Source organism: Gymnoscopelus microlampas (genome assembly GCF_963454915.1).
Source record: "Gymnoscopelus microlampas genome assembly, chromosome: 21".
Lineage (NCBI taxonomy): Eukaryota > Metazoa > Chordata > Actinopteri > Myctophiformes > Myctophidae > Gymnoscopelus > Gymnoscopelus microlampas.
This window is the reverse complement of record NC_139958.1, coordinates 43,584,124-43,601,489: the sequence shown is the minus strand read 5'-3', so window position 1 is coordinate 43,601,489 and position 17,366 is coordinate 43,584,124. Positions and strand designations below refer to the sequence as shown.

At 40.4% G+C, this 17,366-nt stretch overlaps 1 protein-coding gene across 1 annotated transcript in view; it reads left to right on the top strand.

Moving 5' to 3' along the window:
- Window positions 1-4,299: 4,299 nt before the first annotated feature.
- LOC311038025 (mucin-5AC-like) overlaps window positions 4,300-17,366 on the top strand; it is a 63,363-nt gene continuing 50,296 nt past the window's right edge. The window contains exons 1-5 of the mRNA XM_084047320.1: window positions 4,300-4,414; window positions 9,721-9,780; window positions 11,049-11,310; window positions 16,218-16,332; window positions 16,932-17,022. Of these exons, the coding sequence (XP_083903446.1) occupies window positions 4,315-4,414; window positions 9,721-9,780; window positions 11,049-11,310; window positions 16,218-16,332; window positions 16,932-17,022 (628 nt within the window). The 5' untranslated portion in view covers window positions 4,300-4,314. The remainder of the gene's footprint in view (window positions 4,415-9,720; window positions 9,781-11,048; window positions 11,311-16,217; window positions 16,333-16,931; window positions 17,023-17,366) is intronic.

Below are 17,366 nucleotides of genomic sequence, written 5' to 3'. Positions count from 1 at the left end.
AGAGCCTTCATTGAATCTGTCATATACTTTGCTGCTATTTGCTGGTATGATAATCTAGGTATTAGACAGAAAATGCCCTTAAAGGAGAATTCCATACTAAAAGGCTTTCTTACCTTTCTTTGTAGTTGTTAAGTACACACCAAAGAGGTCCAGGTGTTATTTTGTGCAAAAGCTCCTTATTGGCCTTATTTCCCCTACCATGAGCCCTAAATGAATTGCATTGAATGGGGCTATGGGGTGTTGTGCTAATTCGCTTATTTCTTTTGCTCAAAATTATTATTATTTTTGTATATATCCTCTTTTCATAATGTAAATAATATCCCAAGCGGCACACTTTACTACTTATTTCGATGGAAATAAGCGAATTAGCACAACACCCCATAGCCCCATTCAATTCCCATTCCATGTTTATTTTATGCAAAAACTCCTTATTGCCTATTTCCCCTACCATAGGCCCTATGGTAGGGGAAATAGGCAATAAGGAGTTTTTGCATAAAATAAACACCTGGACCTCTTTGGTGGGGACGTAACAACTACAAAGAAAGTTAAGAAAGCATTCTAGCATGGAATTCTCCTTTTAAGGGGGCTAGAAAGATTGTTGGGGGTATCTTGTGACAATATATACATGTCTGTCTTACTGTATTGTGTTTTAGGGCGTTTATTATCTGCTGTGAAAGGCCCAGCTTGGGACATATAAATATACTTGATCCTTGACAAATCTTGGTTTTGTAGATTATATTCTCAATTTATGATGTCACCAATACATTATCATTGGGCAATTTGGCTGCCTTTGTGCAGTAAAAAAAATGCATGTTCCAACATGTTGCGCTGGTGGGACGTACAGTACACTCTGAACCAGGTTGGCCTCGTCTGTGGCTATGCTGTGCTCAGTCTGTAGAGTCATATAGTCTTTAAAATGTATATATTTAACCGGGGGAAACCCATGTTGACTGACTTGTGTCATGTCATCTTCTCTGTCTGCAGACTACATCTTGTGGTGTTCCTCTCTGGCATCGTGGACCAATGGTTTCAGTGAAGAGGGCTTGAAGAAAGCCATGACCAACAAGTGCCGGAGCCGTGCTGCAAAGGACTATGTACTCCCCAGTGTTTTTGGCAGCAGATTTTAGTTTTAGTCATTAGTCTCTTGAATAGTTTTCACTTAGTTTAGTCACCTGGAATGTTTTAGTGTTAGTCTAGTTTTAGTCAACTAAATGTCATAAGATTTTAGTCGACTAAATCTACAGTTGATTTAGTTGACTAAAAATGTATTTTGTCGGGCCTTGATGCCGTCGTAATGACTGTTTTTACACTTGCTGAAAATAGCCAATCTACAAGCTCACAACACGTTGCACCGCGACACGTGAGCTTGTAGATCTGCAATTTTCAGCATGCAACTAATTGTAAGATGACATATACTAGATCGCTTGTCCACTAGTCCCTTCCTAACATTTTAGTCTAGTTATTTGTTGACGAAATTGTCAGTATATTTAGTCATCATAGCTTTTATTTAGTTTCCATTTAGTTTGTCAGTGGAAAAAGGTAGAACATTTTTCGTCTTAGTTTTAGTCTCCCCACTCCCAGTATACCTAAGTTTCAACTTTTATGTAAATTGATGCCAATACATTTTTGTTTTTGTACATATAAATATATGTTAAAGCTGCCTGCTGTTTGTGGATACTTCAATAAATGTGTTTTTGCCACAATTAATGCTGTTTTTTAAATATTTATTAGCATGTTCACTCATTTATACCTCAGTGAGAAATGGGAAATTAAATCTCAATTATTGCTAATGTATGTCTCAATGAGAAGCTAAAGAGACTTAACAAAGCCAATAGGGAGATCTCACCTATGCCTCATTTATCACTCAAATACAGCTCTTAATGTATCTCGCCTATGTCTCATGTATCTCTCAAATACAGCTCTTAATGTATCTCGCCTATGTCTCATGTATCTCTCAAATACAGCTCTTAATGTATCTCGCCTATGTCTCATTTATCTCCCAAATACAGCTCTTATTGTATCTTGTCTATTCCTCATGTATCTCTCAAATACAGCTCTAATGTATATACCCCTGTCTCCCCCTATGTCTCGCTTACGGATCCTAGTATTCAAGTTAGGAGCCATAAAAAGACATAGGTGATCTTTAAGTGATCTTCAAATGAGAAATAAAAGCTGGTTGCTCAAGAGAAGCATCTGAGATTAAAATGAGAAGCAGATTTTTCCTCTGGGTATGCACAATAGCCACAGTGGAAAGACATTCGGCCTCTCCCTTAATTACTTCCTTCAGGTGTTACCAATGATAGGCCTACTAATGAAGGCTCCATTCCATTCTGATCAAACAGAGTCAGGGTGCTGATACTGTGCATGTTGGCTCACTGAAAACATTCAGCCAAGAGTTCAGCCGTAAGTGTAGAAGCTTAAAATCTATTCTGTATTTAACCGGGAGCCAATGGAGTGATGCCAAAACTGGGTACGATGTGCATCACATTTCTTTGTGATCCATCCAGGCATATAAAATAGTTTAAATGGGATTAGTGAAGATATGAGGAAGAGAAACAAATGATTCGGACTGGACAACAAGGAAACTACATTTTCCAAAGCAAACAAAACCAAAAGAAAATCCCCTCTCATTGTGTGCTGATGAAGTGATGCCACAAATATTGAAAATATGAGGAAGAGATTATGGTGCAGGTGGAGGTAGCATAACAAGGAAACTAAATATAAATAAATGTGCCCTAGCTCTCTCTCTCTCTATCTTGTTCCATCTCCGAACATCAAGAGTAATTTATAGCTTGGGGGCGTTCATGCGCTCATGCTTCCGTGAAATCCCTGCCTGTCTTGCTGGGTTGGATAGGCAAACACTCATGTCACAGCAGTGACGTGACATAGTTGGCAGCAGGCTGCGCAACCCCCCCCCCCCCCCCCCCCCCCCCTCACACACAGTGGTGTAAAGTAACTAAGTACATTTAAGTACTGTACTTAAGTACAAGTTTGAGGTATATTTACTTTACTATTTTAGTATTTCCAAATTTCGTTACTTTTACTTCTACTCCACTACAAGTATTTGATAACTTAGTTACTAGTTTCTTTGCAGATATAAATGATGATTATATAATATATATACTTTTTCCACCAGTGCGTGCGCGCGCACACACACACACACACACACACACACACACACACACACACACACACACACACGCTGGCTCCTAAGTAACCACCGTTCAGTTCCATTAAACCCATTGACCAACGGGGTTCTACAAATCTACAAAATCAGTAGCCTAGTTCTCAAACTCTTTCGTGCCACAGTGGCCAAAATGATATGATACGTGCTTGGCCGTGGACCGGAATGTTCTACCTGAGAATGATCAAGTGAATATTTGAAACTGACATGTCATATCTCTTGGTGATTCATGACATCAGCAGCATGTCAACTATGGATACCTTTCGTTTCGGTTCATGTGATGATGATGAGGTAGTTAATTAATTAAGACCCAGTGTAGCCCCAGGAGTTAAGTTATGAGTGTGTGTGTGTGTGTGCGTGTGCGTGTGTGTGTGTGCGTGCGCGTGTGCGCGTGTGTGTGCGTGAAGTGGCCAGCACCTTTGACTCTATAGCTTAGAGGAAGCTTTTATGACTAAAGTCATGAAGTACCAAAAGAGCTAGGTTATAGGTGCTATCTACTTTGTGTTTATCTTTGGCAGCATATGCGTTAATCCGACAGACCTTTTCTCCGACTATGTGGCATCCGCGTGCGGTTATGGTTAGGGTGCGGGTTTGGTTCGGGTTTACTGTTTAATGTCGGAGCACTGCGCTGTCGGACTAACGTATTGCACCCATATAGGACATGTAGGCTACACATAGGTTGGTTTGTGTAGAGGCTTCCAACAACTTGGGACGCCAAAGAAAGCAGCTAAACGGCTTGCAAGATGCTGTGCAATCGCTTCCATTGGCAGCCACAAAATATGTCGAAGACGCTGTTATTTGTACCCCTGAGGGGTGTTTGGGAAATTGTCCAAGATTTACTGACAGTACATTTTTGCAGCACCTTGTAAATATATGTGTGTGCGTGTGTGTGTGTGTGTGTGTGTGTGTGTGTGTGTGTGTGTGTGTGGGTGTGTGTGCTTTGCTACCAGCCGAACCTGCAAGAGCTTAAAGATGTTGCAAATTCCAAAAAAAATGTTTTTTCCAAGGAACAAGGAAGTTATAGGGCAGGACATGGCGACATCTGGCTGTGACCTGCCCACATCCCAGAAAGTATAAAGCATGTGGCCTTGCCTTCCACTTTCTTCACACCTCCCTGTGGAACGTGAGAGATGACTTCTCCTTCTCCCCGTCTGCAGCCAGGCATGGCTACCAGCATCCGGCTGCTGTGGCTAACCCTGTCGGCCACTCTGCTTGCTACCCCACTCATCGGTACGTACTACTACTACACAGTCCAGTCACAGCGGCGGATTGCCATGTCCGCGTTTTATAACATTTTTTTTTTATTCTTACAAGTCGTTTGTAAATATTAGTATTCGCGGGTTGCGTTTTTTTTTTGGGGGGGGGATTGTTTCTATAAGTGTAGTTGCTTATTTGGGCTTGCTGTCTAAGGTTGTTTTCTCAAACATTTTCATGTTAAGGACCCCCAAATTAATATGTTGTTGTCCGCGGACCCCCATTTGATTTTTTATTTTTTTAATACAAGATTTGTGTATTTAAAATATTTTAAAATGATTCAAGATTTTTTGGTTGAAAATAGCAAATCTACAAGCTTTGTAGATTTGCTACTTTCAAATAGGCGACGGATATGGGTTCAAACGCTAAAACTACTTTTTGATGCTATATCAACTCATTTAGCTTGTTTCTCCCACAAAATCTGGCAACACTGTTATTGAGCCTTTAGTATGATGTCAAATATGATGAATGGATGCTTGAGTAGATGAGGCAGATTGTCTTTCACACGAGGAGCAGAAACATATTTTTCAGGTCAGGATGCCAACATTTTCTTCCGATCCAAGTGCAGTTAGACGTGATGCAAAATTGAAGCTGGTGAATGGGTTCTCTCTCTTGATTGGGTATAATGTGTATCCCTGATTCAAATGACTGATATTGTCCTTCTAATGCGTGAGGGGCCGTGTTTTTTTCTTTCTTTAATTCAATTTGTGTATTATTTTTTTTCATTTTCCCCAAACATTTGACATAATAAATGAAAAAAATAATTGAAAAAACACAGCATTAAATGTGGCATCGGGTCCAAATGTATTCAGTTTGGGATTTCAATAATTGAGTCGTATCAGTACAGAGAGTAGCTTCCATCGCAGAAGGGCCACTTAGTTGCAAAGGTGAGAGGGTGCGTATTATACACCATATGGCTATCACAGAGCATATGGGTCTTCAGGGGGTCTGGGACCCTTCAGAGTTACTACAGTTGGGCCGCCAAATCTTTGTGTGATAGGATATTTATTTTACATTGACCCATTAAGACCTGGAACTGTGTCATTTTTAGATTTGAGCTAAAAAGCATTATTTTTCACTTTGGGCTATTCAAAAATAGCAGATCTACAAGCTCATAGCTTGTAGATCTGCTATTTTAGAAAAATCGTGAAAATGTGTGAAAATGTGAAAAATCGTGAAAATGAGCACCACTGATATAGAAACATACGTTTTTCAGAATACTGTTGGGATTTTTAGGAGACATGTAGAATCGGCTTCAGGTCTCAATGGGTTAACTACTTGAACCCTAGAATCCCTATTCTGAGGAGAACATTAGCCGAAAATAGCAGATGTACACGAGCGCAGCGCCTCGCAGCGTGAGGCGTTTTGAGCTTGTCGATCTGCTATTTTCGGCAAAGAGGTTTGGTGTGGAGAGGGAAAAAAAGAGCAGATCAAGTACAGAGTGAAAGGTCAAGTTTACTAAAGTATTGACGGTTTGGAAGTGGTTAAACGTCTGAGAATGCACATGAACACGAATCCAACATGGACTGACGATGCTGTCAAACAAGTCTATGGAATCTGCAACACAATTTTAAACAATTTGTAGCCGGGGGGGGGGGGGGGGGGGGGGGAACTACTCATTATGAGGAGTGTCCCATTTAACTTTTAAAATGTATACAAATCTTTTGAAAATATCAGTTCTACAAGCTCACAATGCGTCGCATCGCGACGCATTGTGAGCTTGTAGATCGGCTATTTTCAAGTGGCCGGAATGTATATAGGGCTGAAGTGGTTAATGTATGTTTTGTAGTAATAATCAAAATCTACAAAGTAACTAACTAGTAACTCAAGTTTTCAAATAATTGTAGTGGAGTAAAAGTACAAAATTTGCCTCTGAGATGTAATGGGGTAGAATTAAAAGTACTGAAAACTGGAAATACTCCAGTAAAGTAAAAATACCTCAAAATCGTACTTAAGTACAGTATATGTACTTAGTTACTTTACACCACTGAATGCGTGTGCGTTCAGTGGTGTACGTTTGTATTTGCACATGCACGTTTGTATTTGCACATGCACTCCATAGGGCTGGACCCTATGGACAAATGACATCATCAACGTGCAACTGGCGTTGTTGCCTTTGAGTGAAAAATGAACTATCAAATATTTAAGGTGTTTTTAATTATTATTTTTTTTGTTATACAGGGCAATTATAATGTATTAAAGCGCATAAGGCTTATTAGCCAGGTATCTTTTTAAGGACAGGAGGGAGTTTTATACCAGCTAAAACCATTTTGTTTGGTTTGGCGAGACAGCTTCAATAGTTGTGGCTTCCATGAGGTTAACAGGTATTCTGTGTTGATGAGAAAGTAAGGTATGCCAATGGAACAATGGAAAATAAGACACACACACACACGCACACACGCACGCACGCACGCACGCACGCACGCACGCACGCACGCACGCACGCACGCACGCACACACACACACACACACACACACACACACACACACACACACACACACACACACACACACACACACACACACACACACACACACACACACACACACACACACCACACGCTACACACACATTTGATTTGATTGATTGGTGGTGGTTAAAAGAAAACCACATGTTGATGGACTGTCACGGAAATCTAGGATGAAAAAATCACAACAAAGGTATGCCGGTATGCTAATTACAGGCTACAAGGAAAACAATAAACTTGAGAGCAGTGGTGTAAAGTAACTAAGTACATGTACTTAAGTAAAGTTTTGAGGTAATTTTCTTCTTCTACTCCACTACATCTCAGAGGCAAATATTGTACTTTTACTCCACCACAATTATTTGAAAGTTAGTTTTAGTTAGTTAGTTACTTTGCTATTATCAATTAAAATATTATAAAACATACATTAACCACTTTAGCCATATTTTAGGCTATTTGAAAATAGCAGATCTACAAGCTCACATGTGACGCGTTGTGAGCTTGTAGATTGGCTATTTTCAAACATTTTAGTACTTTTACTACTGGTACTTTAAGTACATTTTGATGCCAATACTTTTGTACTTTTACTGAAGTAAATTTTGAATTCCTGAGTTTTTGTAACGGAGTATTGATACTTTTACTTAAGTAAAATATCAGAGTTCTTTTTCCACCACTGCTTGAGAGTCATCACAGAAATATGCACATGGCATGCCAGGATTTTAATTGAATGCAGTGTCACAATAGGGCATCGCAGTTCCCGCCCACTTCCTGGTTCCACTGCAAAATACTCAATGCATTTTTCCCATTGACATTTCCAAAAATATTTATATCAATTAATGTAAGCCTAGAATCAAGCTATCCAGGGTCCTGGTGAATCATGACCATAAAACGTTTGATTCTGTGAGAAAAAAAAAGTGAAAACGGCAAAACAAAGGGTATTTATTAAACATAGTATATCATATAATTAAATATAAAATAAAATAAATCACAGGAAAAAAATGTTTAATGGTCATGATTCACCAGGACCCTGGATGGCTTGATTCTAGGCATAAATTAATTGATATAAATATTTTTGGAAATGTCAATGGGAAAAATGCATTGAGTATTTTGCAGTGGAACCCGGAAGTGGCCGCAACTGCGATGCCCTATAGTTTTTATGTGAAGGCACCTGACCTTTTTTTTGGTTGGAGGTCTGATGGGTATTGCGGACCCCCAGGCTTGTGGATCAAGGGTTTCCATGGATTATGATTGTGGAGCGTTATTGTTGTTGTTGTTGTTGTCATTATTGGACACTTTGAAACACTTCATTTCTCTCAACTGACGAGCCATCTGTTTTTGCTCTTTTCCTGCACCATTTTTGCACTGTGGTCCCTCGCATGCCGTTGACTTTAATAGGCTCTATTCACAGCAGCCATATTATGAAGACATTCACAGGTGTTACCAATGATACTAATGAAGGCTCTGTTCCATTCTGGTCAAACAGAGTCAGGGTGCTGATATTGTGCATGTTGGCTCACTGGAAACACTCTGCTACACCAGTGGGTCTAAAGTTGGGGTCCAGGGACCCTCATGGGCTTCCAAATGGCCCCTTACAGGTGTGTAACTCTGAGAGTGTACAAATGGAACCAAATGGACCCGTAAGGGTCCATTTGGTTCCATTTGTACACTCTCAGAGTTATGGGGGTCGTGGAAACCACTGTGCTACACTAAATGGAACAAAGCCTTCATTAGTATCATTGGTAACACCTGTGAAGGAAGTGATAATATGGCTGCTGTGCATAGAGCCTATTGTTTCGTTGTCTGACCACACCACATACACTCCATTAATCCGTTGTCTTAAAAAACAAACAAAAAACTGAGGATTGAATGCATATTGTTCTATTTTCACAGTATTACGGCAGCTAATAGCAATAATTTCTATAGCTGTCTTGTTGTCTTCACCTGATACAATTGTAGATATGCAATACCACAAATCTCCTGCTACATACTAATGAGCATGTTACTTTACGAGTCACCAAAATTAGGCTATATTATGCCTATAATTACAACATATAGCCTATGTTGTAAACCCCTCAGGGAGACCTCTGTTACTGAACAAACACTCTACAGCAATGATTACCATCACAATAGTGCTATTCAACACTTATTTTAATAAAACACGATCACTTACAAAATCTTTAACGATTATTACTGGGTAGGTATACAGAGAAGCGCTTAATCAACCCACTTATTTGCAGGATACCTTGTCATGTGAAAATAGCTTATCTAGAAGTAGGCCTATGACAGCTAGGGTCATGTGAAAATAGCTGATCCACAAGCTTGCAGATCTGTCATTATCAGGGGCATAGCCACGGGTGGGCATATAGGTAGGCCTGGGCCCACCCATTTGTTTTTTGTGTCCACCCCAAAAAAAAAGAAATATTTTTTTAATCTCAAACTTAAGCCATTTTCAACTAAAATAACATAATGTGGACAGCAATCACTGCATTCAAATTCACACTGTTAAGCTGCTAAATTAGGCAGTGGGTGTCATTTCTTACTGATAAGGAGATGACAACCTGCCTATTATCTACTCAACCAATACAAATTCATTGTGCTATAGTAAATCATGTGCAGATAGGCAAAAATAAAAATATATAGTGCGCACACACTGTGCCCACTATGATTTTTGCCAGGCCTACCTACTGCTTAATTCCTGGCTACGCCACTGGTCATTATAGACATTTTTGAAAATCTTTGACAAACATTTGACGGCAGGTTGAAAGTGGTTAACGCTCGGCTTATGAACAGACGTTGTCCTGTGATCTTTCTCAACAGATGCCTCAATGTCCATGGTAACCGTCATCCCTTCTCTGTCCCCGATGCCAGACCTAGCAGGTGAGCCGCCCAATGCAGATACTAGTCCCGGGGGTGTCCACACATTGTTAAAAGGGGCCCATATTTCAAAATATGCTGTGTACTTTTTCTTTCTTTTATTATTTCAAGACCCCGTATAGCTCTGAGAGTGTACACAATGGAACCACATGGACCTGAGGTGTCCATTTTATTCCATTTGTACACAAAATGTATTTTCTGTTTACTGCAGAGCTGGAGAGATGGGGTGACCCCTGTTACTGAACCAAACACTCTATAGGGCCTCTTCTTACTTCCTTCACAGGTTTTGCCAATGATACTAATGAACGGGTCCATTTGGTTCCATTTGTACACTCTCAGAGTTACACACCTTTTAAAATGCACAACAGTACCCTGACTCTGTTTGACCCGAATGGAACAGAGCCTTAATTAGTATCATTGGTAACACCTGTGAAGGAAGTAAGAAGAGGCCCAATTTCTATCCAAAATGGCTGCTGTGCATAGAGCCTATTGTTATGTGGCCATTGAATGAGTCATTATCTAGGCCAGTGGTTCTGAAAGTAGGGTCCTTGAGGGGGTTCCAGGGTGTCCACTATTTGAAAATAGCCGATCTACAAGCTCACAATGCTTCGCATCACGACGTGTTGTGAGCTTGTAGATAGGCTATTCTCCAAAAATCTTGAATTTAAGAAAATATATATTTTTGAAACATTTTAACAACACACATCTTGTATGTGTCAAACTAAATGCAATGCCTCAACTCCTACAATAGGCTCCATGCACAGCAGCCATATTGGAAAGAAATTGGGCCTCTTCCATACTTCCTACACAGGTGTTACCAATGATACTAATGAAGGCTCTGTTCCATTCTGGTCAAACAGAGTCAGGGTGCTGATGCTGTGCATGTTGTTCTCACTGGAAACACACTGCTACACCAGTGGGTCTCAAGGTGTGGTCCAGGGACCCTCTTCGTTCCTTGAGGGGGTTTAAAATGGCCCCTTACGGGTGTGTAACTCTGAGAGTGTACAAATGGAACCAAATGGACCCTTACGGGTCCATTTGTACACTCTCAGAGTTATGGGGTCCATTGTGCTACACTAATGGAACAGAGCCTTAATTGGTATCATTGGTAAAACCTGTGAAGGAAGAGGCCCAATTTCTTTCCAATGTGGCTGCAGTGCTGGGGGGGGGTCCCAAGTTCAAATATGATTATTTGGGGGGGTCACGGCCTGAAAAGTTTGAGAACCACTGCTCTAGACAAACTATACAAAATTGTCCGTTGTCGTGCACAGATTTGAATCCCGTCCATAACGACCGCGTTTGCAGCACCTGGGGCAACTTCCACTACAAGACGTTCGACGGAGACGTGTTCCAGCTGCCGTCCACCTGCAACCACGTGCTAACGTCGCTCTGCAGCGCCGCCTATAGCGACTTCAACGTGCAGGTGCGACGCGGCGTGCTCGACGGCTCGCCCGCCATCAGTGGCATCGTCATGAAGCTAGATGGCGCCGTGGTGGAGCTCTCCAACGGCTCTGTCGTCGTCGACGGGAAGGCGTAAGTCACACAACCAGAAGCACAACTCAATAAAAGTACTCAAATGTTTTACTTAAGTAAAAGTATCAAAACTGCAATGTAGAAGTACTCTGTTGCAAGTAAAAGTCCCGAATTCAAAATTGACTTGAGTAAAAGTGCAAAAGTATTGGTATCAAAATGTACTTAAAGTACCAACAGTAAAAGTACTAAAATGTTTGAAAATAGTAGATTGGCTATTTTCAAATAGCATAGTTATAAAATAAGGCTAAAGTGATTCATGTATGTCTTATAATGTAATAATGTATATCTGCAAAGTAACTAGTAACTAAAGTTCAAATAATTGTAGTGGAGTAAACGTACAATATTTGCCTCTGAGATGTAGTGGAGTAGAAGTAAAAGTACCAAAAATTGTACTTAAGTACAGTACTTGAGTAAATGTACTTAGTTACTTCTCACCACTGGTAACACTTGCTATGCATCCCACGTATATTATGCACTGTTTCCGAAACAGTGGGTCGGGACCCATGTTTGGGTCGCGGACCAATTTTTATGGGTTGCGAGTGAATATTTTCAAGTCTTCATCAACATTCCACTACATTTCATCAATTAAAAACAATTCCAAAATTTAAAAAAATATATGTCACAGTTTGAGGGGAAGGGATAGTGAAGATATGAGGAAGAAAGCCAAATGATGGTGGAGATTGGGATGACAGGGAAACTACATTTGCCAAAAATCCCCCCCTCTCTATCTTCTTCCATCATTTCCTCTCTTAACAGAAGAACACCAAACTATGTCCTCCCTCTCTCTGTCTCGTTCTATCTCTGAACATTAAGTTTAGATACTGTAGCTTGGGGCTATTAGGAGTAAAACTTTATTTTACTCCTAATAGCGTTTGTGCGCTCATTGTATGTTTGCTAAAGTCATGCTGGTGTAGAAACCTTGCTTGTCTTGCTGGGTTGGATAGACCAGTGGTTTTCAAACTATGGGTCGGGACTCAGGGGTGTCCCCAAATGTTTTTTGGGGGGTCCCCACATGATTAGCTTACCTGATGAGTAGTTCACCCAAAGAAATACTTATTTTCTATCACACCCCGTGGAAACCTTGAATTCATGGAGATGTTTTAGTTTTTGTCGCATTCCTAAGCCAAAAATTTGATGACAAGAGTCTTCTACTGGAGACAATCAAATCAATCAAAATGTGATTGATTTGATTGATGATGATTGATGACCCCACATACAAAATTGCCAATAATTTAATTATTGGCTTAGGAATGCGACAACATCAAACAAATCTTCATGAATTCACTCTCAGAGTTACGGTGGTCTGTGGTCTAATGCAGGGGTTAAATTATGTATAAAGTGTAGTCAGGGTGTATGAAGTGTGGTGCAGGAAAAACCTGTTGAGAAGTCAGCCCCCGATTAACCCTGTCTGGTGCCCCAGGGTGACCTCAAGTTCAAGTTCAAGTGCCTCATTTGCATTTATAAGTTTAGACGTTGCAACATCACGTTATCAGGTGAGGGACATCAGGACATCCAGAACAACAAGACAGATACAAGCAATGTTTGCTAATAGCTGCCTTTATTCAGGAAAAACCTGTTGAGAAGGTCAGGCTCGGATTAACCCTGTCTGGTTCCCCAGGGCGACCTCAAGTTGATGTCCCCCCCCCCCCACTCCCACTTTCAACCGAACCGAACAGTTACCATAGGACCAAAAACACGAAAAGGTGTGATTATGTGCTTAACCCTTGCATTGTGTTAGAAACCTGCTGACACTGTTGGTGTTAGCCGGTCAAATTTGACCCGTGATTTAACCCAGCCCAAAATACTATTTTTTTCCTCCACCTCTTTCATATCCATGTAAACACTTTTTAAAATATTATTTTGGGTTAGGGTTAGGGTTTCATCTCTCAATATAGCTCGTTTTCAATTATAAAAATGTTAGAATTCACTCATTACATTTCCTATAATGAAGACAATGGATAATTATGTTATCTAGCTATAATAATAATAATAATAATAATAATAATAATAATAATACATAATAATAGCTTATAATAGCGCCTTTCATAAACCCAAGGACGCTTTACATCAAAAACAATGAACAACTAACAGACAAATGAACAAACAAAACAACAAACAACTATATGCCAGAAGCCTGAGAGAATAGGTGTCTTTTCGAGGCAGCTTTAAAAGAGTCCAGTGTTGGAGCATGGCGAATCCCGATTGGGAAGGAATTCCACAGGGTGGGGGCTGCCACACTGAAGGCTCTGTCCCCGATGCTTCGCTTGTTTGCCTTGGAATCAGAGAGGAGGTCCAAGTCTGTGGACCGCAGGGTCCGTGACAGAGTCGGTTTATGGAGTAGGCTTGAGAGGTACTGTGGAGCGAGGACGTTTTGACATTTGTAGGTGAGAAGGAGGAGTTTGTAATGGATGCAGAATTGAACAGGAAGCCAGTGCAGTTGTTTACGGTTAGGGGTGATGTGCTGCCAAGGCTTTGTGTGGGTTAATAGACTAATATTAGAACACACTTCCAAAAATAAAATACTTCCTTTAAAAATGGTCAAAATTTTACAAAAAATAGTGACATCTGTGGTGTTAAGGGTCAAAATGTACCCATATACCATAGAAGGTAACCCCCTACGGCCTATGGGTGATCCAGCCTTCAGAAGGAGCTGTTTGCTACCAAGGCAAAGTGGGGCACAAGTGGACAAGTAAAGAAGATTTTCATCAATCGAGAGAAAGTGTTTCAAAGTGTCCAATAATAACAATTTAGTTATTAGTTCAGTTTAGTCTTTCTTCCAGTCGTTTCATACTGAATTCATCAAAACATGTTGGCCTGTCTTTTTTTTTTACTGAAAAAAAAAAAGGTATCGACTGAAACCTAAGTTTATTACGTCTATCCTTCTGTAATTTAACTTAAAAATACACCTTGCCCAAGTATTCAAACACATCAATTCATGTAACTAATTTCCAATCAACAATACCAATGTTCCAAAAATAGAAAGATAGAAAAAAAAATAGAAACTATAATAACACCACAAAGTCATAATCCACCTCGATCCGTATAGCCTCAAGGTCCACAATCACCTTAAAGTTGGCTCACCGCCGATCAACGTTTCGTGCACTTTGCATCAAACTATAGTCGTGACACTGCATTCCTTTCAATTCTGTCACACCCTGCAGTATCTAATAACTCATCATGTACGTTCACGCTCACCTTAATTTTCCCATTGTTCAATTACCATAACTATGCATGGTGTAAGACTTTCTCCTCAAGATAAGGCCTTATCTGGATGAGATAAGACTTTCTCATCATCGAGAATACCTGCACGTCCTCTGAAAATAAACGTATGACCGCACCCACTCACCTTTGCAGCGAAGTGGCCTTTTTTGCTCATGTAGCATGTGACGGTAGCACTTACTGTCCTGAAAAGACCCAAACGCAGAATAGAATTGGACCATATGCCACAATTATCCCATTAAAACTGGGAAATTGTTGGCTATTCAAAAATAGCAGATGTACAAGCTCGAGCTTTAGATTTTTTTCAAAAATGATTTTTTAATCATTTTTTAATCATTTAGAATTTCTTAACACAACTCTTCTCTTCTCTGGGTCCCTGGCACAAAACATTTTCAGACTGGGGTCCGCGGCCAAATTTGACTATCTAAATATGCTGGCAGTTTAGTTGCCTTTTAATGAATAAAGACTGTTCTTCCTTTTAACTGCTGTAATATAACTCAATAAATGATAACTGTTGTTATATAACTGCAAGAGAAGGCAACTGGCACCGATTAATAAGTCACAGTTTGAAGGTAACGAATAGGGAACAAAACCAAACAATGTTGGAGGGTGGATGACAAGGAAACTGCATTTCCCCTCTCTCTCTCTATCTGGTTCCATCTTTACCAGAAGAAAACCAAACAGTGATGGTGGAGGTGCGTCACAAGGAAGGAAATAAATTGTTAAAAAATGTCCCCTCTCTATATCTACTGTATATACACTGGCAGATAACTGGCACGTAACTAAAGGAAGCAGTTTGTCTTTGTCTTCTGGTCAAATCCAAGATGTCATGATTACCATAGTCTGGACGACAAGGAAACTACATTTGCCAAAACAATTGCCCCTTTCCTCGCTATCTTCTTCCATCTTTTCCTCTCTTAAGAGAAGAAAACCAAGCTATGATGACGAAGGTTGCACGACAAGGAAACAAAAAAAATATGTCGGCCAAAAAAATCCGCCCCCCTCCCCCCTTCTCTATCTTGTTCCATATCTGAACATCAAGTTCAATATCTAGTTTGGGGTGTTTGTGTTCTAATAATAGGTTGATAAGGTCATGCTGTTGTAGAAACCCTGCTTGTCTTGCTGGGTTGGGTAGACATGCAGCACTCCGGTGCACGTGGAGTGGCACTGGCTGGAGTTACATTTTTCAAGACACTTCATTTGGTTACGCTGGTAAGCGTTGGTAGAGAAATATGTCATGTCGCTTCAGTCACTTGTATGTCAAAAACACTTTTCAATTATATTACGCTGTTTATTAAATGTGTCAACTTCTGCCTTTATTATTAATCACAGTAGATAGACAGTGTGAGGTCAAATGTAACAGATGTATGTTGGTCAGTGAAAAATATTTATATGTGCCATTTTTGATTCATCTGAAACAAATAATGAAACAAATAGGATGCGTCCCCTGGGTGCCTCTGATACATATATGGGCATATCGGTCAGATCGGCGGCGCGTTTTATGTGTGAGGGCCACGTAGTGGCCCAACCTCTAGTAATAATACAACCAAATACAATAGGGTGCCTATACGCACTTCATGCTTGCCCCCCAGTAAAACTAACAAATACAAGTGCTTGGGGCCCTATAATAATAATCACCATCATGATCATCATCATCATCATAATAATCTAATCTGTTTTGTGTGTAGGATCATCCTTCCATACAGTGATCTAGGAGTCCTCATTGAACAGACAGTCTCCTACATCAAAATCAAAGCCAAGCTGGGGCTGGTAGCGTACTGGAACCAGAAGGACTCTTTCCTGGTGAGTAGCACTTCAAATCAATAGCACCATTATGGCAAACCTTTGCCTCCGTTACGATTAACGACTTCAACCCCAGCATCTCTATTCTTGGATATAGGGCATTGGTTCTCCGGGGACCCCCAGGGGTCCCCAGCTAAATGATGGATAGTTAAAAACCAAATGGACCCTAACGGGTCCATTTGGTTCCATTTGTACACTCTCAGAGTTAAATTAACATTGATTTTACAATATAAATCGGGGACCCAGTTGTGGGTTGTGTTGTGAAGCACTTTGTAAACTTGTTTTTAAAAAGCGCTATACAAATAAAGATGATTATTATTATAATAAAATCCAGTCATCAGGTTTTTGACCCTGGATTTTGTAGCAGCCTGAAAAATCTAGGTATGAAGGCCGCGTACACATACAAAGTGTTGTATTCATAATGCACGTTTTTCCCACTCCAAGAAATGTATGTATGGAGTCAAAAGTACAATATCTGTTTTTTAAATGTAGTGGAGTGAAAGTATGCAACAAGTACAAAAATACTCAAGTAAAGTACGGATACTCAAACCATGTACAGTGCTGAAGTAGATGTGCTTTGTTGCTGTCCACCAATGCAGGTGGAGCTCGACGCAAAGTACAAGAACCAAACCTGTGGCCTGTGTGGCGACTTCAACGGAGCCCAGCTCTACGGCGAGTTCTACAGAAATGGTAACCTTTTCATTTATGAATGTACAGTGTGTGTGTGTGTGTGTGTGTGTGTGTGTGTGTGCGTGTGTGCGTGTGTGCGTGTGTGCGTGTGTGTGTGTGTGTGTGTGTGTGTGCGCGTGCGCGTGTGTGTGTGTCAGGCTTGGAACCAGCTCTTGTGTTTCAGTTCATCTGTACGCTCTCTCAGTTACAGACACTATAAGGGTCAATAGGCTCTATGCATAGCAGCCATATTGGAAAAAAATTGGGCCTCTTCTTGCTTCCTTCACAGGTGTTACCAATGATACTAATGAAGGCTCTGTTCCATTCTGGTCAGGGTGCTGATATCGTGCATGTTGGCTCACTAG